Source organism: Natator depressus, chromosome 24 (assembly GCF_965152275.1).
Source record: "Natator depressus isolate rNatDep1 chromosome 24, rNatDep2.hap1, whole genome shotgun sequence".
Taxonomy (NCBI): domain Eukaryota; kingdom Metazoa; phylum Chordata; order Testudines; family Cheloniidae; genus Natator; species Natator depressus.
The window spans coordinates 4,485,387-4,509,879 of record NC_134257.1 but is presented as its reverse complement, the minus strand read 5'-3'; the positions used below and the strand labels follow the sequence as shown (position 1 = coordinate 4,509,879).

At 52.7% G+C, this 24,493-nt stretch overlaps 1 protein-coding gene across 1 annotated transcript; it reads left to right on the top strand.

Moving 5' to 3' along the window:
* The first annotated feature begins 1,572 nt into the window (after positions 1 to 1,572).
* Positions 1,573 to 23,758, top strand: NES (nestin). Its single transcript, XM_074938657.1, has 4 exons — positions 1,573 to 2,466; positions 9,732 to 9,856; positions 14,925 to 14,998; positions 17,413 to 23,758. The coding sequence occupies exons 1-4, from the start codon at positions 1,663 to 1,665 to the stop codon at positions 21,681 to 21,683; spliced, it is 5,274 nt and encodes a 1,757-aa protein (XP_074794758.1). The 5' UTR covers positions 1,573 to 1,662; the 3' UTR covers positions 21,684 to 23,758.
* The last annotated feature ends 735 nt before the right edge of the window (positions 23,759 to 24,493 follow it).

Here is a 24,493-nt window from a genome sequence, read left to right as displayed (position 1 = left end):
TGCTCAAGCTTTTCTAGCAGCACACATTGTCCTCCTTTTACAGAGGGGGAAACTGAGGCACAGAAAGGCCGGTAAACTAGTAGCAAAACCAGGAATTGAAACCAGAACAGTGCTCTATCCACTAGGCAGCACTGTCTCCTTAAGAGTATCGATTGGAGCCAAATTAACAAGGAAGATCCTGTGCTTAGATCCCTAGCCAGGGATCTTGGGAGACCTGGGATCCCGTGCACTCCCTGGGTGAGCTTGGGCAAGGCATTTAGTCTTTCCGTGCCTCAGTTTCCCCATCTATGCAATGGGGATAACAGCAGTGCCCTGCCTCAGAGCGGCGTTGTGCAGATAAACACCTTACGCATTATGGCAGCGAGGGCCAGATAAGTCGCTGGAATGGAGAGATGAATGGATTAATGGGTGGGCTAGTTGAAATATGAGACTGAAATTTGAAAATAAAATCAGGGAAATCATCAATGAGGTTTTTCCCGGGCAAATGTTTGGGTTTTTTTTATTATTTCAAAAAAATAAGCTTAGGAATTAATTGAAAATTATTTTTTTTTGAAAAAGGGAAACAACTTGGAAAATGGCTCCCAATTTCCTCCCACTTTGTTTTGCCCTGCTCTAATTAGTGGGTATTTTGTGTGTGTGTCTCTCTCTCTGTGTATACACGCATGCGCTACTGTTCTTTCCTCTCCATGTCCAGTGCCCTGTGTGAAATGAGTCTGCTGGATTCTCAGCCCTGTTTCCAGCCTTAAGGATTTTGTGATGTGGGCGCCACCTTAGCGCTAACACTTCCACGGAGAACTTCTCCCCTGACTTTTCCCCCTTTAAATCCCCGGGTTGTTACAGTGAAATTAATCTATGTGCAAAGGGCCAGTCCGGGCCTGTGGAACATTAGACCACTAGAATCCAAGCCCCTGGGCTTAAATGGGGATTCCAGTGGTGTGCACCTCTCACGTCGGCCCCTCTGCAGATGGGCGAGTTTCAGCTCCTGGTCTCTTGGGAACAATGGACGAAGGACATTGACAAAGGCATGAATAGCTTATTATGATTATTAGCATTACTGTAGCGTCTCTGATCCGGGCTCCATTGTGCGAGGCACTGTACAGACATATAATGAGCTACCGCCCCTGCCCCAGAGGACTTGCCATCTAAACAGACAAGCCAGTCAAAGGGTGGAAGGGAAAACAGGCAGAGAGAGGGGACTTGCAGGTGCCCAGACTCCCCGCCTGTTGCCTGGTGCACTCTGCCTCTTTTCATATCGATTTCCCGCCACCCTCCAGGCTTTCCTGAGCCTTCTCTCCTACCTGGGGCACCCTGGCAGTTTAAGCAGAGCCCCTGTTTGGGGCATGTTTAAGCCTCTCCATCGGCGGTTAAAGTGTCTCGCTCCAAAGCAGAGTCATGCATCTGGCACCGAAGGGATTTTGCGCCCTCCCCAGCCAGCACTGGCCAATTTGCCTCTCAGAAATCTGCATGGGCTAAAGCCATCCCAGGCAGCAAAGGGTTAAAGCCCACTTCATGCTCTCACTGACTTTCAGGGGCCTCCCACTCCGCTGCCCTGGAGTATGAATAGCTCTGCTCTGTTCCCTTCCCAGCCACTTGCTCCCTTGCATTTCCTCTCCGTCCAGCAGACCACGTTCTTGGCAAGCAGCGCCGGGAGTGGACCAGAGCATGGAGGGCTTCCTGGCAGCCCGAGCCCTAGGGGAGGAATCTCTCCAGATGTGGGACCTCAACAAGCGTCTGGAAGCCTACTTGGCCCGGGTCAAGTTCCTGGAAGAGGAGAACGAGCTGCTGAGAGCCGAGATCCTGAGCGCGAAGGACAGACCGGCGGAGAGCTCCTGGAGGTGCAAATACGAGGAGGAGCTGAGTGCCTTGAGGGCGACCTTGGATGATGCCTTCAGGGAGAAGCACGCGGCGGAGCTGACCAGAGACAACCTCTCCGAGGAGATCCAGCATGTGAAAAGCTGCTGCCAGAAGGAGCGGGCGGCCCAGGAAGAAGCTAAGAAGCAGCTGGCCCTGAGCAAGAAGGAGCTGGAGGAGGAGAGAAGGGCTCAGATCTGGCTGAGGGAACGAGCCACCCAGCTGGAGAAGGAAGTGGAGGTACTGGTGGAAGTTCACGAGGAGGAGAAAGCTGGGCTGGAGCAGGAGATGGCAAACTTCTCCCAGAGCCTGGAGAACTTCCGTGCCGTGCCGGTGGCTTTCCAGCCCGTGGAGGTGGAGGACTACTCCAAGAGGCTCTCGGAGATCTGGAGGGGAGCGGTGGAGACTTACAAGAGTGAGGTCTCCCAGCTGGAGAGCTCCTTCTGCCAGGCCAAGGAGAATCTCTGGAAGGCGGTGGAAGGCAACCGGCAGAACCAGCTGCACCTGCAGCAACTGGAGAAGGAGCTGGCTGGGCTCAAGGCACGGAAGAGGATGCTGGAGGAGAGTCTCTCCAGGCAGTGGCAGGACCAGAGAGGGGAGGCCGAGAAGTTCCAGGTGGGTCAGGGTTCTTCTTGCAGGCGGGCGTGGGGGTGGGGGAAGGGAGAGCAAACACCCTGCTCTTACAGAGCCATTCGCTCCCTACAGACAGCTTGGTGTGCACAGGACTCCTGGAGTGATCTGGAGTGGTTAGAATCAGGGAGCCTGCAGGTCAGGACTCCTGGGTCCTATCCCCATCTCTGGGTGGGAATGTTCTCCAATGGTTAGATCCAGGGGTAGCGGGAGGCAGGACTCCTGGGTTCTATTCCTATCTCCAGTAGGGAAAGGGAATGTGCTCTAGTGGTTAGAGCCTAGGGGGACTGGGAGCCAGGACTCCTGGGTTCTATGCCAGGGAGTGTGATTTAATGGTTACATCCAGGAGGAAGTGGGAGGCAGGACTCCTGGGTTCTATCCCCACCTCTGTGTGCCTCACCAGTAAAACCAGCCCCTGTGGATCGGAGCCTTGCACCAGCTTGTGTGTGGGTCAGTGACTAAGGTACAGGCCTGCAGGCCCAGGCTGCCGGGTCCTGCACCTGGTTTTACCTCTGGGTCATTCCCTCTCTGTGCTTCTGCTTCTCCCTCCCTAACAGTGGGACAAGGATACTTTCCTCCCTGGGGCTGGGAGAGTCCAATTAACATTCACAGGGTGGCACTGATGGGGCTGGGAATGGGACACAGTCCGTGAACTGGACGTCGGTCGAGCTCTGCGATCAAGAACAAGCGACTAATGCAGCCGGGAATCGGGGCTTTCTTAGTGTGTGACCATGGGACTGTCCGGTGTGGGGGTGAGGGGAAACTCCCATCAACTCCTGGAATCAGAAACAAAAGCATGTGGCAAGCCCCCGGCCTAGCCCTGGTTTTGCCAATCTCCACGTATGGAGCATATGTGGATGTTTACCTTAACTACTAAACTGACAGGTACGTTATGCATCTTGCTTTCAAATCTTGGATCACCCACGTTCACAGGGAGTTGGACCATAAATGAGCCCTTAGAACTCCTGTACAAATCAGCGTAACTGATGAGTTTATGAACACAGCTTCTGCTTTGTTCAGTTGTAGATGATCAGTTTACCCCTCCGTCTAGTCCTCGTCATCACAGTATGCAAGTTAGGCTCTCACACTCTGGATAAAACATTACCCCAGTTATTGGGCTTGTCCCTTTCAGAACGAGAGAGAGGATACAAACGCCAGGGACCTGGCATGCCAACTCTGGGGGAAGAGTTTTTCCAAGCTTTCTGAAATGAGAGATGCTTCGATTGCTTAGTGTTGCTGTCTAGAAAAAAAAATTCCTCCCACCGCAAAATCTCTGTGGAACAAAGGCAGCTGCAGTCTGCAGTGAGCATCTCAGATTTCTGGGATATTTTGAGCAGGAGCCAGAATCTGGCTGCTTGGAAAGCAGGAGTAATGCCATTGCATTTATACCAGTGTAACTAGGATCAGAGCCAGGTCCAACATATCAGGTTTGGGATCCAGGAGGTTGGCTGAGCTCCTGGGGCTGTTTCCAAAATTCAGATCTTGGGGCAGATTTCAAACACCCTCAACGTACAGAGGTGTGTTTGGGCCACGAGGATTTCACGTGGATTCGTTTCTGGTTTGGAAGTCCAAGGGCCACATTCTGATCTCAAATACACTTGTGCCAATCTGCAGGAACTCTACTAACTTTAATGGAGTTAGGGCCAGATTCTGATCTCAAATACGCTGGTGTAAATCCAGAGTAACCCTGTTGACTTTAAGGGAGTTTCTCCAGATTCACGAGACTGGAATCTGGCCCAGTTTCACAGCCCCAGCTCTTCGATTCTCCGATCTCTCCTGCACCCCCATGGAGAATGCTTCGAAATGAACCCCTGCTGACAGAGGGCAGAGCTCATTTGGAAAAGAGATCGAGTTGCCCGTGGCCTGCATATGCCCCCATCATCTTCTAGTCCCAGTTGTCCTGGCAGCTGTTTGGTTCGGGTAACTGTGGTCAGACAAGGGGAGGGGAAGAAATCTCGCCCGACTTTGTACCGCAAAACAGCTGCAACAATAATTCAGTGGAGAAGGGATGTCGCTGGGTTTTTATCAGCATGGAAAAGGGTCAAGGAATGCTGTGAAAGTTCAGGGCTAAATATTACTAGGGGCCGCTGATATGAAGAGCCAGGAATTCCCCCCACCCTGCGGCCCTCAGCCTGGTGTGTGAGAGGCTTCAGGGTGGGAGGCTGTTTCATGACGGAGGAATGGGGTTAGAACCGTTCAGGGGGAAGCTGACTGGGGGGTTTTTTTATAGCCTTCCTCCTGCTGGGATTGTAGTAGCAGATTTCTACCCTACTCACTCTCCCCTCCCCTCTGGGATTGCTGGCTCCCCCAAAACACCCCTGAACCCCCACAGCCCGGCTTCATCAGCAACCTAGCATTCCAAGCCAGTTCTTTCTCTTCTCTTTCTTCTCTCACTCTTCTCTTCCGCCTTTCTTTTCTCTTCCTTGTTTTTCACTCTCACTCATCTTCCTTCTCTACGTTCTTTCTTTTTCTTTTTTAGGATCTTTCTTTTCTCTTTCTCCTTCCTCCCGCTCTTTTTTTTTTTTCTTTCTCATTCTTCTCTTCAGCCTTTTTCTCATTCATCCTTCTCTTCTCTTCCTAATCCATGCGTGGAAGAATTTATTTTAGGTGCTTCTAAACCTACTGCTGTAGTATTTTCTAATGCCTCTGAGCAAGAAACCACTGGCTCTCTGGTTTGCCCTGATGCCCATGGGGGAAGATGTAACTCTCAGCAAGATGTTGGTGTCACTGGATCAGGGGGTCCGGCAGCCTTGTCGGTTTCACATTTGGGGCAGAACCTGACTAGACCAGGCAGCATGTCTCTTCCCCTCCCTCCCCCACCCCATTGGATTGGGGAGGAAGAGATCATTAGCGATGAGTTATGGTCCCCTCATTCCTATCCCTCGGGAAGGAAGGGTGAGTGATTATTTCCTGTATGGGGAAAGGACGGTGAGAAATCTGATAGGAGAACTTGGCTTTGGACCAGCGGCTTGCATGCAAACCACATCCCAGATTGCACAGGCGGGTCCAGTGCAAGCGAAGAGGCACATGGGAAACAGCCATTCGAGACAGAGGAGCTATAAACTGAGCTGGGGAGAGGACTCGCTGGAGGTGTTTCAGGGCATGGGCTCTGGCAGCTACAGGCATGGGGCCTAGAGGGCTGGTTACAATTGGCACCAAGACACCTGGATTCTACACCCTGCTCTGTCACTGACCTGCTACATCATTGCACCACTCTGTGCCTCAGTTTCCCCACCCCTTGTCTATGTTCACTGGGAGTTCTTTGGGGCAGGGACTGTCTCTCATGCTGTGTGTATAACCCAGAGCTGGTCCAGACTTTGAAGTTGTTTCCATTTTGCAGGGTTCAAAATGGAAATTTTTTTATTCCCTCTCCCAACAAATTTTTCCAGTGAGACTCTGTGACTTGTCAATGGAACAGGGGGAGGAGAGTGGCATGAGTGGCAGGGTCGTGTACTGCAAAGGACCCATCCCACCAGAGGACTGCATGCCAAGACTCCTAGGTTGTATTCCCAGATCTGCCACTAACCATCCTGACCTCAGGCAAGTCACTCCCTCCTCCTGTGCCTCAGTTTCCGCATCTGACAAATGGGGATAATGACACCAGCCTCCCTTGAGATCTGCCGGTGCAGCCTCCCCCATGCTTGATACCAGCGTATATGGCACTGCTGCAAACTCTGGCTTGGCAGCTGTATGCTAGGCTTGCTCTATAAGGACAGCTGCATCGATGGTTCTGACTGGGGGTAGGGCCTCGGGACAGGAGGGAAGGGAAGGGCCTGAAAGCCCAAGTGTGAAAACCTCCAGAGAGAAGGAAGAGAGCCCAGCACTGGGTGAAGGAATGGTGCAGAGGCTGGTGTCCTAACCTGCCATTGGGGAAACCCGGTTTCATTTCCCTGCTCCGCTTTCCAGTGTGACCTGGGGTAAGTCATTTAGCCTTGGTGGGTTGGGTGTTCTAAGATGTTTAGGTGCCTAATGGGATTTGCAGATGTGTCTAAGCAGATTAGGCTCTACTGAAATGGGGGGCCTGGGAGATGATGCATTGGACTGGGGCCCAGGAGATCTGGTGGGACACATGGGACTGGTCATGAATATCATTGTGACATGTATGTATTAAAGCTGCATGAGGAATTATGGATACTCACTGATGTTATGCTTTGAAGTCTGTTGCCAAACACAGGGAAAACCAGGGTTTTTGTCCCAGACAAGAAGGAAGATAGTTCTCTCGTAAGAACTTAAGAAGGGCCAGACTGGGTCAGACCAATGGTCTATCTAGCCCAGTGTCCTGTCTGCCGACAGTGGCCAATGCCAGGTGCCCCAGAGGGAATGAACAGAACAGGGCAATTTCGAGTGATCCATCCCCTGTCATCCAGTCCCAGTTTCTGCTAGCTGGAGGTGTATTGACACCTGGAGCATGGGTGCCTCTACGCTAAATTAAGCATTGGGAAACCAACACAAAGCAAACTCCATTTGCATGTAAGTCAACAGAAAAAGCCAGGCTCGCCTGGGGGAAGGGATGTGAAATTAGCATGGGCAGACATTGGAGACTAAACCCACATTGGGGTTGTCTTGTCTCTGGGTGGAAACGGTGAGTTTGCGGGAAAGAGAAGGAGAAGCAAAAAGGTACTAGGTTATCCATTTCCCCGAGGCGGAGGGCAGTGAGTCATGAAAAACCTGCTGATTTTCTGTCAAATCAGGATCCAAACTCTGGCTAGATCAGTTTTCTCACCCTCAAAGTCCTTTTGCAAACGAGCGTAGCTTCCTAACATTACGTTTATCCTCCCAGAAGCTTGTTTTACTTTTGTTTGACTGTCACCAGTTCTGTTTCCACTGCCCTTTCTCCGTATCCCTTAGCACTGTCTTTGCTAGTAGACTTCTTTGTTTTATCATAAGTAGATCTCAGTGCTGGAATATTAAGCCTAATGTGACTTCTTAGTTGAATCGAACAAGCTGGTGTGGACACTGTCTCTTTGCAGGTTGGTAAGGGCTGGCCCAGGGCTGAGAAGTTTGTCTGGTGTGACTAACAGACTGGGGTGACAGGGAGTTGTCACCCAGTGGAGCATCAGCAAATCTCTCTCCCGCTGAGGCAGGGGGCTTACATGGTGGGGCACTTTGAGAAAGCGTCACCCCTGGGTCCCATTCCTGTCGCTGCTGGGGCAAGTCACATCCCTGCTCTGTGCCTCAGTTTCCCCATCTGTAACACGGGGATTGTGCCACTGACCTGCTTTGTAAAGTGCTTTGAGATCTAGGGATGGAGAAGCTCTAATTAGGAGCCAGGGCTTATTGCTATCTTTCCACACCGAAGTCACTTTGGAAATCTGGCTCTCTGCACTTCAGCTTCCCATCTATAAAATGAGAGAATAGCACTTCCCCGCTGCAGAGGGATGAATTCACTCATGATCGTAGATGGAGACTGGGTAAATTACCTGAGTGGGGGATGACCCCCCACAACAGAGATCGGAACTGGGGGAGCCCCACCCTGGGATAGGGGCGCCTGAGGCACTGGCCTTTGTGTCTCTCCTTATTCCTCACTCCTGTTTCGCTGCGGTCTCCTGCCAGCGTTGCCACATGCCCGGCGGCCCACTGAGGCATGCGAGGAGCCGAACTGACCTTTTGATCCTTTCACTCTCCGGCTTCTGATTTAGATGCTAATTAGCACTTGGTGGCTACAAAAGACAGTTCCAGCACTCCCCGCCCACCCCCCAGACGTTGTTCTCCAAGGCCAGGCCGGCGCCCCAAGACTGGGAGAATGCCGTTCCGCACCTTAGGCCCAGCCTTAACCCCTCACATGCCACGGCCCGTGGCTTTTGAGCTAGGCACTCCCTATGTAATAATAAACCCTAGCTCCTTGTGTCTGTAGATCTCCAAGCTCTTTACACCATGGGTGGGGGCGTAGCATTAGCCTCCCCCATTGTACCGCTGGGGAAACTGAGGCATGGAGGGGCTTTGATGAGGTCCCACTGCAAATCCGCAGCAGAGCAATGGCTAGCTCCCAGTTCTTTGACATCCCAGGCAGATGCCTTATATACTGGAGTACACTGTTTCCTTGTTGGGGTTGTGGTGGGGGTGGGGAGATCCCCAGGTATGTCTGCCCTTATCTGGCTTGGGGGTGACGGAGCGTATAAGGCCCGATCCTGGGTGGTGCTAAGAACTCTCCTGTCCCAGTGACGTGAGCGGGAGTTGAAAGCCACACGGCCCCGAATGGTAGCGTGTCCTTTAATGTCCTTGGTCATGGTCGGTGGTGGAAACCTCAATACCTGGAGAGAGTGGAATGGGATGGGCTTGACTCAAGGTGTCAGTCTCTTTAGGTAACAAAGAGAAGTGGGAGGGGTAACTTGATTACGGTCTGCAGGTACCTACACGGGGAATTAACGGGCTCTTCAATCTGGCAGAGAAAAGTCGAACACAAGCCAATGGCTGGAATTTGAAGCTAGACCAATTCAGACTGGAAATAAGGTGTCAGTTTCTAGCCATGACAGTAATTAACCACGGGAACCATTTATCCCGGGGCGGGGTGGGTTCTCCATCACTGGCGATGTTTAACTCAAGATAGGATGTTTTTCTAAAAGACCCGCCCTAGGGAATATTTTGGGGCAGGTCTCTGGCCCGAGCTATCCAGGAGGTCAGACGATGAACACAATGGTCCCTTCTGGCTTGGGAATCTAAAACTGGGGGTGGGGAGGAAGCTGCCAATGGGTCCGCCTGAAATGGGAGAGACGAAGTGGCAGCACCTACCCCCCAAGTCACTGCTGTCTGATGGAGCAGCCCTGCCCATTGTGTTTCACCGCAGCTCCCCCTCCCAGTGCCGGGGGGCCCAGTGCTGAAGATTGAGGGTGCTCGGAGCTGAGCCCCAACGCCGTTGCTAAGTGTATCCTCAGATCACTGCAAGGAGGATGGGACAGCGGGCGGGGCGCTAGCCTAGTGCCCAGGAGAGCTGGGTGGAAGTCCCTGCTTTGCCACAGACTCCCGGCATGACCTTGGCACTGTTCCTTCGCCTCTGTGCACCTCCGTTCCCGTCAGCCCAATGGCGAGAGCAGCCCGGCCCTGCCTCCCAGAGAGGCAAACGTACGTTGCAGACTGGGAGGTGCTCAGGTACCAGCAGAAGGGGAGCTGGGTTAGTTTCTTCGATTCCAATCGAGCAGATCTTTATTAGTGGGAGGCTTTGGTCTCGGGAGCTAGTGGGCGCAGTCCCAGACCACTGCTGGGATCACCCACCAGCGTCTTGACCTTTGCTCCCTCCTGCTTGTCATTTCTAGCTGGCCCTCGAGTCTCTGGAGCAGGAGAAAGAGGCCCTGGGAGTCCAGATTGCTCACGTCCTGGAGGAGAGACAGCAGCTCATGCACCTGAAAATGTCCCTCGGTCTGGAGGTGGCAACCTACAGGTGAGTCGTTCCCCCTTGGGCCGCCGGCAGCGCTCTCCCCTCTGAGTCAGTGCTGGCCGCAGTGCCCCAGCGTGGCGCTAGGGGGCACCATGCTGCAGGGAGCAGGGTGGGTGCGTCAGTAGGGGGCGCTCTCCCCTCTGAATCTCTACTGACCCCTGTGCCCCAGCATGGAAGGTCATTTTGCTTCCGAAGGCTCCGGGTCTGACCCTAGTCACCGGCCCCCAATGTCCCCCCCACACACGCACTTTGCGCTTCAGAGGCTAACTCTAGGGGTTGGAGGAGCATTTTGCCCCCACAGGCCACTCAGTCCGTGCTGAGGATGCCAATCTGGTGCCTGTAAGGACCCCTGCACTAGGAAATGGAGCGTTGCCAGCTCCTTTCACCCAGGTGACAGCTAGCCCTGGCACGTCAGTCGTCCACACAGTCTCCCAGCCAACGCCGGGCAACCAGGGCGGAGAGGGTCTTCAGAGAACCCAACTTCTAGGAAAGTGGAGGCTTCTTCACCTCTTGAAATCTTCCCATCTCGGGAAGCTGCTTTAGCCAAACACGAGGTTTTGGGCTCAGGTCGGGGGTAGCTGGGTGAGAGTCTCTGGCCTTAACGTCTACGAACCCATGAAAACCCTCCAGCTCTGAAGAAGCAGAGCCAAGGGGGGAGAGGGGTGCACAGCCCAGCTGGTAATGAGTTGAACCAGCTCTTTGCAAAGAACGGATTTTTGGGGCAGGCCAACGCCGGTTTGCTTCACGCCTGCTTCCCTCTTGTTTGTGTGTGGCCGAAAGGCAGATGCTGGGCTGTGCCACCTGCTAACGAGGACACGGCTCGTTAATGGGGCCAGCGAGCTCACGAGGCCAGGGCGGCTCAGCGAGGATGCACATGGAGCAGCAAGTGTTTTCGGCTGCTCTCCACCCCTTCCTGCAGCGGGCCAGGCCAGTCAGCTGGCCCCGAGCCGGCCGGGTGGCTTCGGGAATCAGTTGGGTGAGGAAGGAGAGGATGGTGGAACAGACTATCACAGGCTCCAGGGTGCTGATGGTAGGACAGCCACTGCTCTGCTCCTTCCACCCAACCCTCGTGTGTCCCCCGGTCATGGTCTAGCGCCGTGGTTCTCACCCGGGGGTCCGGGGCCCCCTGGAGGGCCGGGAGCAGGTTTCAGGGGGTCCGCCAAGCAGGACCAGGAAAGCCGAAGCCCCGCCGTATGGGGCTGAAGCAGAGGCCTGAACCATGTAGCTTCGTGGTGCCCCCCTGTGGCATGGGGCAGTGCTTGCTACCCCCCTAATACCGGCCCTGGCTTTTATATGCCGAAAACCAGTTGCTGTGGCACAGGGGGGCCGTGGAGTTTTTATAGCATGTTGGGGGGGAGGCCTCAGAAAGAGACAGGTTGAGGACCCCCTGGTCTAGCAAGCCCTTGGGGGCACTGTCAGCTGTTTATCCACAGGAGGAATGAGGAGGGAGTTAAGTCTCCGGGGCCTGTTCCGCCCTTGATCCGTCTGCTAAGACGAGGCAGCTGGTTAGTGCCAGTTGTGTTAGCCACCCGGACTACTCTCCCCCGGGCAACTGGCCAAAAGTAAATGGCATATGTAGGCCACCAAACAGGAGCAAGTTTCAGCACTGACCAGAGGTTAAACCCTAATAACAATTCCTAGCCCTTTTCACCTGTAGAAAAGCAGCGTTATTCCCACTTTACAGATGGGGAAGTTAAGGCACAGAGAGGGGAGGTGACTTGCCCGTGGTCACCTCGCAGAACAGGGACTAGAATCTACATCCCCTGAGTCCCAGTCCAGTACTCTATCCCATAGGCCGCATTGCCTCCATCTGCCGCATATCCGGATACTGGACGAAGCGTGTTCACACAGGCTGGAGGTGTATGAAAGGGTGGGGCTAGGCCAGTGTAACCATGTTGGCAATTTCATGGCATATGTTATACTGAAAAAATGCTCCAGGGTAGAAAATGGGTCAACTTTTCAAAAGCCTAAGTGATTTAGGAACCTCCATCCCATTGATTTTTTTTTTTTTTCAAGCTCCCAAGTGTCTAAGGGCTTGTCTACACAGGGGGACTTAGGACGTGCTGACTTGAGCATGACCCGCTGCACGCCCTGAAAGTGCTGTATTTGGGCAGTCCGTACTACGCTTTCAAAGTGTGGTGTTGAGGCCATGTCTACATTACGGGTGCTCCAGTGGCCGGGGCTGATGAGGCGGGAGGAGGAACTATTGTACTAGGGCCCTGAGCTCAGGGGAGTGGGCCCCCAAAGATTCTATAACTGGGGTGAAATGGGAGGGGGTGGGGCTCCAGCAAACATGATGTACCAAGGCCCCAAATTTCTCTTGACGGGCCACAGCTGTGCCGTTGTGGCGTAGACGCTTCCTAGATCAAGGAAAACCCCCTTCTGTCGATGTAGGGGATCCATCTCCCTGAGCGGCAGTAACTAGAATCCTGTCAACCTACCTGTGTCCACACTGGGGACTAGGTCGGCTTAACGATGGTGCTCAGGGAGGTGAATTGATCAAACCCCTGAAGATCTACATTTTAAGTGTAGGCCAGGACTGAGTTAGTGCAGATTTAGGCTCCTAAATCACATAGGCCAGGCCTACGCTACAAATATTTGCCGGCATAGCTCTGTCTGCTGGGGCTGGGGAGAGATCTGATCCCGCCTAGTGCAGATGTGGCTATACTGGCAAAGCATAAGAACGGCCATACTGGGTCAGACCAAAGGTCCATCTAGCCCAGTATCCTGTCTTCTGACAGTGGCCAAGGCCAGGTGCCCCAGAGGGAATGAACAGATCAGGTAATCATCAAGTGATCCATCCCCTGTCGCTCATTCCCAGCTTCTGGCAAACAGAGGCTAGGGACACCATTCCTGCCCATCCTGGCTAATAGCCATTGATGGATCTATCCTCCATGAATGTATCTAGCTCTTTTTTGAACCCTGTTAGAGTCTTGGCCTTCACAACATCCTCTGGCAAGGAGTTCCACAGACTGACTGTGCGTTGGGCGAAAAAGTACGTCCTTTTGTTTGTTTTAAACCTGCTGCCTATTAAGCCTTCCAAGGCTTGGTCAACACAGAAAAGTGAGGTCGGTATGACTCCATTGGTGTGAAGAAAACCACACTCCTGACGGTGTTCCTATCCCCATAGAAAAACCCCTTATGTCGGCAGAGGCTGCGTCTACACTGCGGGGCTCTGCCAGGCCTTCTTGGTACCTAAAAGTCAAAATAGTGATGGCTCTCAGGGGGGTGAAAAATTCACCCCCTTGGGGGCCGAGGTTAAACCAACCTGCTTCTCAGTGTAGACAGGGCTAGGTTGATGGAAGAATTCTTCTGTTGCCCTAGCTACCACCTCTCAGAGGGCCAGCTTAACTGCATTGACGGAAAAACCCCTTCTGTCGCTATAGCAAGCATCTGACCCACTGTTGCACCCGCAGTGTAGACGTGGCCTGGCCCCGACGTCCTCAGACACCCCTGAGGATTGTACCCGAGGCCTAAAGCTGCCTTCCCTGGAGGGGTGAGGCCGTGAAATAAGCCAGGAGCGGCAACTCCCCATGGGTGAGAATGAAGCACGCGCAGATACGGAGCCTCCGTACCTCACAAGAGTTTGGGTGGTTTGGTTTGTTTTTTGAAAAGCCCCTTTTGCAAAGGGATTAAGAAATAAATAAATACATGAAACGTGGCATTTATTGGCTGGTTGCAAAAGGCGCCTTTGACTTTATTGTCCGTTTCTCTGCTCCCTCCCTCCGCAAAGGACATTCCCTGGGAACCTGCTGCCAAGCTGCATTCCTGCCCCCTCCCTTCCCCATCCAGATGGCTCCCAGACAAAAGTCTAGTTGGGGGGGAGGGATTAGCATGAGAATAGTGTCTTCCGTGGAGAGCGGGGAGCCTCTCCAGGACTAGTCATTATGTCATCGAGGGCCTGGGTCTCAAGAATAGGTGGCTCTCCCCTAGTGCTGCGGAGCGGGGCAGGGTTGTGTGTACGGGTGGTATTGTGGGGGGATGAAAGGGGGCGGGTGAGCGGGGTGGGGGGCGGCCGGTTGGAGGAGAGGGGTCTATTTTGCAAAGGAGAAAGGGAGCAATGGAGCGCGCGTTGCAAAGTGCGTCCCTCAGGCAAAGCTGCGGGGTTCAGGGTCCTGTTATGAGCCACGTTCCAGCGCGTAAGGGCCCCCAATGTTATTGAACGTGGGGGTTGTGACGGTGCTATAGTGGTCACAGCACATCCACCGGCCCTCAGCCTTTGGCTGGGATTGAAGATCTTGGGGGGGGGGCAGCAAGAGACCCCCCATCTGGGCCTGTTCCAGCTAGCAGACAGCATGAGAGGCAGGATGGTCTAGTGGTCAGAACACTCGCCGGGGACTCAGGCGCCCTGGGTTCAATGTCTGGCTCTGCCACAAACTCCCCGGGTGACCTTGGGCGAGTCATGTAGCTGCTATGTGCCTCAGTTTCCCCGTGTGTCGCACTGTCCTGCCTCGCTGTGTGGAGGGATGTGAGACTTCAAGTTGCTCTGAGTTTTCATACGTGTCTAAAGCCAGGTCCAATCAGGGAGGCTGTGTGCGTGCAGTCAATACGACAGACAGAAGCAGGGCGAGGGCAGACAACCCCTTCCTCAGTTTACTCTGTTCTTTTTACAACCCCTCCGCTTGCTGTGAGGGGGGCGGGTGACCGTCCCCCAGTTACTTTCCCTCGCTGGGCTTCAGTTTCCTCCTTGATGAAACGGAGCAGAACTGGATCCTTTCACCCCATGTCCCTTTCAATTTCAGTGGCAGCTCTTTCTATTCGATTCACCCCCCTGGGATGATTCTTCCGCCTTAGGACGGCTCCGTATTTATTTAGCTGGGTTTGTTTTTTTTTCATTACTGCTATTGATCACTTCGGCCCATCGCTGGGTCCTGCGCCAGCCCCGCAGCCCTGCGATGGCTGGCGAGGAGACAGCACCCACCCCTCCCTGCCCAGCTACACAGCTTATACGGGCCTTTTACAGTGTCTGTGTACAACGCCGAGCATAGCAGGGCCTGGTCTCGCGTGGGGCTTCAGGGAGCTGCTGTACTCCATCTCCACGAATAATACAGCGTCTGACTGTTCCTTGCAGGACGCTCCTGGAAGCTGAGAGCAGCAGGCTGCAAATGCCTTCAGCAGAGTACAAACTGGTCAATGGGTTCAGAGGTAAGAAGGTTTCCTCCTCCCGCAGCTCCCGTACGCCGACTGGGCCGTGCCTCTTGCGTAGGCCAGCCCTGCCGCACCCAGCCGTGACCCAGAGGCCTCCAGAGCTAGCAGCGTGAGCTGCTGCGGCTTGACCTCGCCAGCCAAGGCTCTGTGGCTACCTCCACGCTGCCATCGAAAGTCCCGCGGCGCCGAATCTCGGAGCCCGGGTCAATCGACTCAGGTTCGCGGCGCTCGGGCTAAAAATTGCATTGGCAACATTCGGGCCCGGGCTCTGAGCCCCACCCCCCCTCATGGGGACCCCAGTGCCCGGGCTCTCGCCTGAGCCTCCATGTTTCCACTGCAATCTTATAGCCCTGCAGCCCAAGCCCCAGACAGCCGGCCGTGCCGCCGGTCTTTGATTGCAGTGTAGACGTACCCCATAGGTGGCAGCTACGTATCCTCTGTGGATCGGTCGCAGATGGGGGACACACAGCGTACAGTGACTAGCCCGGACACGCATGCTTTCCTATTCTGGGGCAGTAGCATCTCATCCCCGAGGAGTGCGAACAAAGCCTGTGGGATTCTCAGAGGAGCCGATTGGGAAGCACCCTTGTAACATTCCCCCACGGCGGAGGAGACTCAGGGTGGGGGCACAGGGAGTAGAAAGGGGGTCTTGAGTTATTTCATCTAGTTCCCCTCCCCCCGGCCATTTGTAAAATTGCCAGTCCCCAAGCCTTCAAAACCCAGGAGTCAGGCCTCTCCACACACAAAAATCATGAGATTGGCTTAAAAATCATGATTATTTTTGGTAAATAATATTTTTGAGGTTCTCTGTATTCTCCTTCTGGATTTTGAGTCGTTAGGGCCCATGTTTCCAAGGTTGTCTCTGCAACTACAAAGGTTGGAAACTTTTTTTTTCCCAAATGAAAGCTGAGATTCTCACATAATCACAGGATTCCTGAAGCTGGGGCTTTAAGAAAAACACCAGGTATCATAAGATTTGCCATAATAGTGCAGGAGTGGTCATCAACCACACCTTGGGTGTTGGGAGGTGTAATAGGTGTGGGTTGAATGCTGAAGTGCATCGGGTGGAGGATACTAGACAAGGTATTATTATTGTCTGGATTCCTCTGGAGCCCTGTAATCAGCCCTGTGTTTCTAAATCATTCATTGAACAATCTGCACGAAAAGGCTATTAAGTCTTTGAAGCTAGCGTCTAGGGGAAATACTGCAGTGTAATTCTAAGCACGCAGAGTAGGCATCATTCACATTTTTAAAAGATCTTACGCATTTTTGTTTTCAATTACTGTTAAGTAGCAAGTTGCCACTATGCCCATCTGATGTGGAGGAGGACAGAGTCATCGTCCTTGTGTATTAAAAAATATGTGATTTTTAAGTTTTATCCACATATTCTGCTTTAGTTACAGCTGTACCACCTTGTTAAATGTCAATAGGCTTGCGGGGGGGGGGGGGTAGTGTTTGGCTCTTAATCCTCCCATCCCATATCTAATTGCTTGAGTAGCGTTCCTGTGCGCTGTCACACCGTTGCTAGGTTCCACCCCAGAAGTGGCTGCATTCCAATGATGGACGATTCCTGAATGCATACGGGGTGAAATTCATCCCTGTGCCCAGCATCCAGAACAAATACTTTGCACCACTTAAGTCCCACTTAAGGCTTCAAAATAATTGAGACTCGCGTGATGCTGGCCCACTGCTGAGGTGTGAATTTTACCCACGGTTTGGAGGAAAGACGCCATAGATGCCAACTCTGTGGGTACTCCGGGATTGGAGCACCCACAGAAAAAAATTGTGAGTGCTTAGCACCCACCGGTGGGCCCTGCTGATCAGCTCCTCCTCTTCCCACCCCAACGCCTCCCGTCCGCTGCAGATCAGCTGTCCAGGAGAGGAGGGGGTGCAGGAAGAGGCGGAGCAAGGGCAGGGCGTGCTTGGGGGAGAGGGTGGAAGGGGGCAGGAAGAGGCGGGGGGAGCAGATCGGGAGTGGGAAGAGGTGGGGCGGGAAGAGGCGGAGGTTGGAGCCTTGGGGAAAGAGGAGGAGTGGGAGGCGGGGTCTGGGGTGGAGTGAGGGTCGAGCACCCCAGGGGAAATCTGAAAGTTAGCACCTCTGAAAGACGCTAAATAAGAATAATCCCCATGGTATAAGCAGCTGCAACTCTGTTGGAGTCATGCATCTGACTGAAGCATCTTTCCAAAAAGAGATGGAGGATACACCACTTCTTTTGGTAGTTTGTTCCAACAGTTAATCACCCTCGCTTCCGTGCCTTCTAACCAGAATTTGTCCAGCTTCAGCCTCCAGACTTCAGTTCCCGGTCTACCTCTCTTTGCTAGCTCTTTAGCCGTTGAGTAGCTGATGTTTTCTCCCTGGGGATACTCTTCTGGTTATTTATTCTGCTTGTTTTCCTCTGTGCTCTTTGCAGATGCCAAGCTGGAAGTGAGTAACAGCAAACTCCAAGCCATGACGCCTGAGAGCAGGAGACTGGTTTCCTGGGACCACCGACTGAGCCCCACCACCTTCCAGAAGGGAGAGAGCAAGATGCAGATACTGAGGAATCAAATCGATTCCCCCAAGCTGCAAGCTGCCGCCGTGCTGCCCAAGAGTGACGGCCCCGTAGCTAGAGAGTTCCAGAAAATCAACTCAGTCCTTCAGTCCCCACTCCTGAAAAGTGCCCAGGCTGTCAGGGATACCGCCACTCCGGGCCATTCAGTCCCCGTCACACAGGGGTCATCCAACGACGGAGAGACGATCAAAGCTGCCGAAGCAGAGACGGTGGCCCATTCTTTCTCCCGGGAGCCATTCGAGAGGCTTGACTCCATGCGCTCCACCGTGCCGGAGCCACGGCCATTGGGACGGTCCGATTCAGACTCGGAACGCAGGAGCCCGGCAGCAGAAGGTGGAGATCCAACCGCAAGCCAGGTGGAAGCAGGTGACATTGGCCAGGAGGACAAATGTCACGAGGAAGCCAGGAAAGACGTTGAGAAAGATCCCAGTGAAGAACCACCTGGGAAGCTGGCTCCCAAGGATTTGCTCTGTCCCAGCCAGCTGGTCAATGAAGCATTGGAAGATGCACTGAAGGAAGTAATAGATCGTTCCGAACCAGCTGTGGCCTCCAGCCCTCTTCAAGCAGATAAGGCCCCAAATGACGTGCATTCTTATGACTCTGCTCCTCTGGAAGAGGCTTACGGACTAGCTGCTTCTCCCAGCACAGAGGTATCGGAAGAAGGAAAAGAGACGGAGTATGAAGGCCAGATGGAAGCCAGTCATCCAGCAGAGCAGCTCCAGGCAGTCAAAGGCACCGAAGCCACAGATGAAATGGATAGTGGCTTGGAGCCCCATTTTGAAGAGGAGACCAGGGAAGCAAACATGCAGGAGTTCCCGGATGTGAAAAGCTCCGCTCAGCAGGACAGAGAGGAGTCACAGTCAGGGCTAGGTCCTTCCACCAAGCAGAATGAAGAAAGCATCCCTGACATTCTAGTCACGGAGGGAAAGCCTGAAATAGAGACCCGGGAGGAAGTGAAATCTTGCGAGCAGAATGAGAGTCAAGAAGAAGAGACACCAGGGTCACAGAGCGCAGACACATGTGGGCAGACTGATGCAGTTTGCAAGAGCACAGAGCGGGGAAGTCCATTAGATGAAGGTGGGCTGGTTTTATCGGGGGCAGAGGGAAAGAGCTGGGAGGCTGGAATAAGTGGCCACAGTCACCTACCTCCTGAAGAAGGGAATGTGGAAGAGTTTGACCAAGGTGAAGAAGACCTTGAGGTGGTGAGCACAGAAGCATTGCATCTGTCAGAAGACGAGGAAAGGCGAGAGCTCTGGAGCCCTTCCAGGGAGAATGAAGAAGACAACTTCCAAGCCGAGATGCTGGAAAGTGAATTTCTGCAGGCGGAAATACAAGCAACTCATGCTTTTCCCATGGAAAGTCACCCAGCTTTGGTCGTGGAAAGCCCCCAAGAACAGCATCTTAGTGGCACTGAGCAGGAAAAGTTTGAGCAGCAGGAAATGTCACTTCATGAGACTGATGCCGCAGTAGGAGAGGAAGGAAGGAAAGAGGTGTTCTCCGACCGTGAGCTCTTGAGTACCAAAGAGGCCATCTTTGGGGACGAGACTGTGTCAAAGGCTGAAGAAAACATCCTGGGGGATGTGACCCTGGACAGAACAAGAGGGGACAGTGAAGGGCACAAGGCAAAGCTGGGAGAGGAAACTTTGGGACGCGAGGATCTCGGCGCAGATGAGAACGCCTTGACACATGAAAACTTAAAGCAGGAGGAAGAAACCTTGGAGAAGGAGGTTGGGGATCTGCAAGAGAACGGCTTTGAACAAGACATTGTGCTGGTGCACGAGGGTCTGGAGAATGTTCAGAGACTGGAGTCCTTGGGCAGAGAGGAAGAAGTGGCAGAAGACTGTCAAAGGCACCTGCCAAAGGAGCAGGAAGGGGAGGGTAAGGAAGATGCAGCAGGCTACCCGGAGACAGAGGAAGCCGCTGACATTGCTGTGCAAGAGCCAACCTGGGCGGACACTTTAATGACCAGCACAGAAGGAACAGAAAATGAATGTGAGCAGGTAAAGAGCAGTTTGGGTGCAGAGATGGAAGAAATAATGGGAGATGCTGAAGATGATGATGCAGGTCACTTTATAGGCAGTGAGCATCCCATGCCACACAATGAAGCAGAGCAGGACGCCAGCCCCGGCACAGAGCTGATGGAAGAAGACCAGTGCAGCAGCGAAAGAGAGCACGAGGACCTCCAGAGCCAACCTGACCTGCAGTTTGGAGACTCCCCAAGCCATGAAATCAGCAATGAACTGACCGAGGTGCTGGAGGAGCCTTGGGAGAAGGTAGACAATGCGGGTGAAGCTGGGGGAGAACTCTGCGAAGAACCTAGAAGGCCGGAGAACATAAACACGGCCTCCCAGGCACCAGGTGACTCTTCAGAATCTGAGGACTCCCTGGGATCCCTGGAGGATGTCTCCCCCAATGCCTCCCAGAAAATGGAAGGGATGGAGGAGGAATTGGAAAGCGGCAAGAGGATTATGTTGGAGGAAACGCTGCCAGACAGCACACCCCTGCGCTTCTATGAAAAGGAGGTGCTGGCTAAGCCACCAGGAAGTGACGATGGTGGAGATTCACCACCAACCCCCGAAAGCACTGTGGTTTCCCCAGACGACATAGGACAGCTAGAGAGCCCGGCCACACCCACAAGCTCCCAACAGAAGGAAAGCAATGAGGAGGGTGGATCTGGCCCGGTGTTGGCAAGAACATCGGAGCGCGCGGAGGAAGAAGGAAGTTATTTCATGGTTTCGGCACCCAGCCAAGAGACACCTAGTCTGGAGGAAGCTAAGGTTTCGGAGGACTTCGAAGAAATCAAGGTCAATACATCAAATCTCGCGGGAGACGATCCAGAAATGCTCATGGCGCCATCTGAAGTGCCGAGGGATGAGAGACTCTTTGAGGCTGAATCGGAGGAGGAGGCAGAAGGAACCGTCGAACAGGAGAGCGATGCGGGCAAAGAAAGCGAGGGTGGAGAGTTTCCTCCGGAGGAGAGCAAGCCCCACCGCTCCGATTTCACCTGGGAGCCAGAAAAGGAGGAAGGTTTCCCAACCAAAGCAAGTGACTGCGGCATCATTGCAGGTGGTGCTCAAACGGAGAGCGACAGAATGTTGGATGCTAGCCTAGACCCTGAAGATGCTCAGAAGGTTTCTACGTTGACCAGCACGGCTGACCTAGGGGAGATTGTGTTGGAAGGGCAACTGCCTCTTAGCCAAAAAGGAAGCCCAGATTCCAGCAGCCCTCTCTCCTCTGAGGATGAGTCACCCAATGTCACCCAGTCCCATCCGGGTTCTGATCCAGAGGCCAGCGGAGGACTTCACCCCAGGCAGCCAAAGGATGCTACAGAGATAAATCAAAGTGGCATGGACCACTCCGTGGAGACAGTAGCAAAGATTCCGGCAGATGTCATGAAAGACTCGGACATCCTGGAGATTGTGGAGCAAGCTCTGGAGTTTAACCAAGAGCTGATGTTGGGCACGAGACTTTCGGAGCTGCACGCTGGAGATGAACAGCAGGCTGCAGGCGGGGTTGATGTGTCAGACCAGACCCAAGAGGTTGGGAGAGATGGCGGCATGAGTGAGACAGGGGTTCTGCAGGAGACTCTGCCAGACTCCTCACCGCATGCCAAGGAACTGATGACGTCCAGCCACATTTGGACGGAGAGCAACGCCAACGGAGAACTGAATGGGCTGCATGGAGAGCAGATATTGAATGGGATCTCAGACCTGAAGCCACTCACCGATCAGAACGACTGTGCAAAATCCAGAGGGCATGAGGTGAGGTCTTCTGGGGACGAATTCTTTGGGACGGTCACCATCACCCAGGAATTGCAGGGAGAGGACCCAGAGGCCTTCCCCATCTCGGAAACGATGCTAAGCCAGAGCCTGTTGCATACGCCAGACTACGAAGAAGGCCATGGAGCTGGAGAAGAACACTCCAAGAAAGGCCAGGTCTCCAATGAAACCGACAACAGCAAATTCACTGACATAATGCAGAGCGCTCACATGCAAAGACAGGACCTTGAGGCTCAGACCATCTCTGTCCCATCCCCTTTTGGAGACGATGTCTTTCACCTGGGACCCAGCCAGCATCTGAAATTCCAGCTCAAAGATGACCAAGAATCGTGGTCTTCAGAAGATGACTGAAGGGGTCCAGGAACACACTGACCACAGACACATCACAGCTGTTACTTCTGCTCAAGTGAAACCATGTAATTGTAGGGCAGATGTGGTATCTTCACCCCAGTCTCCTCTAATAGTTGGCCCCCTTCTAAACTTAAAATAGGCCATTTTCTATTGACAATCGGAAGCAACATTTAGGAAATTGACCCTTGTAACACTTACCAATTTTTAATGGTTTTTTTTTAACACACTTGTTTGGATTTTTGTTTTAAACACTTGAGAATTAAATTCCAGTGTTCTGTAGAACGTAGCAAAGTAGAATCAGGGGCTTGGGGTTCAGCCCTGTCTCCGTGGGGTACACAGTTCACAGAGAGTAACACACAAGCTCTGCACTGCTGTATGCATTGGCTACATCCATTCCCACACCCGGGAAAATTCACCCTCTTGGGTGCAACACGGAGGCATTTAGGAGTGGGAGGCACGCACCCATCATATTTTTTTTTCATAACAAATACGCATTGGACCTGACTCTCAATTATCCTACGGCCCCTTTACACCACTCGGGCAGTGCGTAACTATAATTCACATCCATGGTAAGGCCCCATTACATGAGCAGGCCTTAGAGTAAATAAGAATCGGGCTCATTTTTCCTCCTCCATGGCTGCTCTAGAATTGTTTAATTTCAGTCTTCTGGTTTGTCTGTTAGCATGTAAATTAAATACCTTTGTAAACAAAGCAATGTCTTTACAAGACCTTCACTGCCTTTTTTATTTTAAATCTAAATGACTACGGTCCATTGGCTTGTGAGTGGGGAAAATGACCTCGATCCACAGCGAAACACATTCTGACAGCACTTGCAAAGGTTACTGAGTTGCAAAGGCTGAGGTTGCTTTCACACGCCAGGTCTAGAGAACCATCCGCCATCCTTTTAGGACAGCGCTCCTCTTAGAGAAATGAAGGTCTCCTCTGAGCTGGGGTTGTCTTGTCTATTTCCAGCATCAGATGTGAAATACACCAGCCAAGAGAGAAATCATCACCCAGAGTAAAATGGGGTCTATTCTACATGGTCCTTTTTCCCCCTTGAAACATACTACGTCTGAAAGAGTGTTCCCAGGAATCGTGGTTGGGTATTGGCCAAGATAACAATACAGGATACAGCTGAGACAACCACCTGTATCGTTGCCTCTAATTTTAATGAGGAGGACATCAGGAACTCAGCTAAGCTGGAAGGCAAACTTTTTCCAGGGCATCTTCCTCCCTGTTGTGAACACCTTGCTAGATCTGTCCTGTGTACCTGCACCCCCTACCTGCAGTGATCAGACAGTTATGCCATGTGTGCCTTGTGGGGATGAGAGAGACACTGCACGCTGGTTAGGTCCACACATTGACCTGCATATACGCAGGGTTAGATATATATATATATATAATATATATATATATATATATATAGCATATATAACCCTGCATATACACAGGGTTAGATCCTCAGCTGGTGTATATCCTACCTCCTTTGAAGTCAATGGGCCAGATCCCCAGTGGGTGTATATCAGCACGGCTCCATCAGAGCCTTTGGAGAAATAACCATTTACACCAGCTGAAGATATGGCCCAACACATCCAAAATGGCTCGTTACCTCCCCTCCTGTTAATCTAACAAAGATCCTGGACTAAACAACCTAATCACGTTGATTTAGGGCTAGCTCCCTCTTCCCCACTGACCATGAATGGATGGTGGTCACTCAAATTCTTCACCAAGGGAGGAAATGACTGTTATGGAGTTTGTCCAACTCATTCATTGCTAGTCCTGATCTGAGAAAGAATGAGACTTTCTTTTTTTTTCTTCCCTGTGCTGAGCTATCACAGAGCATGCAGGGCTGTTGTCGGTTCTGGGACATATATGAAGATGATACAGTGTAACCCAAAGACGAGTGGACTCCTTTGCAGGCGGGTTGCTTTGAATCCTCGCTGACAGCTTTGAAGCGGACGGCGCCGATCGGCCGCTCCCACCGAGCTTTCTGCTCTGCTGCCGTGTCCTCTCCGCTCGTAACACCAGCTGAGACGTGCCAGATGAGCCGCGCAATGTATTCTGTGCCTCGTCTATCATTTAATAAAGCAACCGGCTTCCCACCTCGATGGTTCAGTGTCTTGCCCTTTACTTGGCCACCTGTCCCATAAAATTTCAAAGCAATATACCAACCTGCTGAGCTAGTCTGGACACTCCACAGACATTTGTTCCAAGTCACAGAGGCTGAGCCGTGATTGTAAACATTTGTGGTGTGTCTAGATTAGTGGTCTCTCTGGGGCAGAGCCTGTTTTTGTTTGTTCTGTGTTTGTGCAACACCTCGCCCCATGAGGTCCTGGGCCACGACTGGGGCCCCCAGGGTACTGGTGCAATACAAGTAAGAAATCCCAATGGGCTAAAGTTGGGTAACTTGGCAATCAATTAGCTGAGTTAAAACAGCAGCAAACACTCTAGCCTAGACAAACCCTCAGTAAAACTGCTGCCGGCAAAGCAGAGTGAAAGTCACCAATGATTCTGCAGCATCCTCCGGCCCAGCAAGGCTTTCGCTTGAAGTGCAGCTATTCTGTGTGGGCCCGGGGGGAGGAGACGGAAGCGGGATTCCACTCTCTGTGCTCAGAGCCCGGGGAAAAGCTCCATGGAGTTTGAATGGAACGTGGCTAACATCTGGGGGTGAAGTCATCTCTCTCTTTTGATCTTCTGCAAGTGACTGCCTCTTTAAAGAGTCTTAGTAATCCTTCCCCCACCTCCGCTCTCAGAGCGGCCAATGTTTAGCTGCCTCCACCAGCCCATAGACATCTGCTGTGTTTAGGGAG

Excerpts from the sequence above, each read along its gene's own strand:
- NES (XM_074938657.1), top strand. The coding sequence starts at position 1,663 with ATGGAGGGCTTCCTGGCAGCCCGAGCCCTAGGGGAGGAATCTCTCCAG. Across the intron at positions 9,857-14,924 it reads CTGGAGGTGGCAACCTACAG|GACGCTCCTGGAAGCTGAGA; the intron begins GTGAGTCGTTCC and ends TGTTCCTTGCAG. Across the intron at positions 14,999-17,412 it reads ACTGGTCAATGGGTTCAGAG|ATGCCAAGCTGGAAGTGAGT; the intron begins GTAAGAAGGTTT and ends TGCTCTTTGCAG.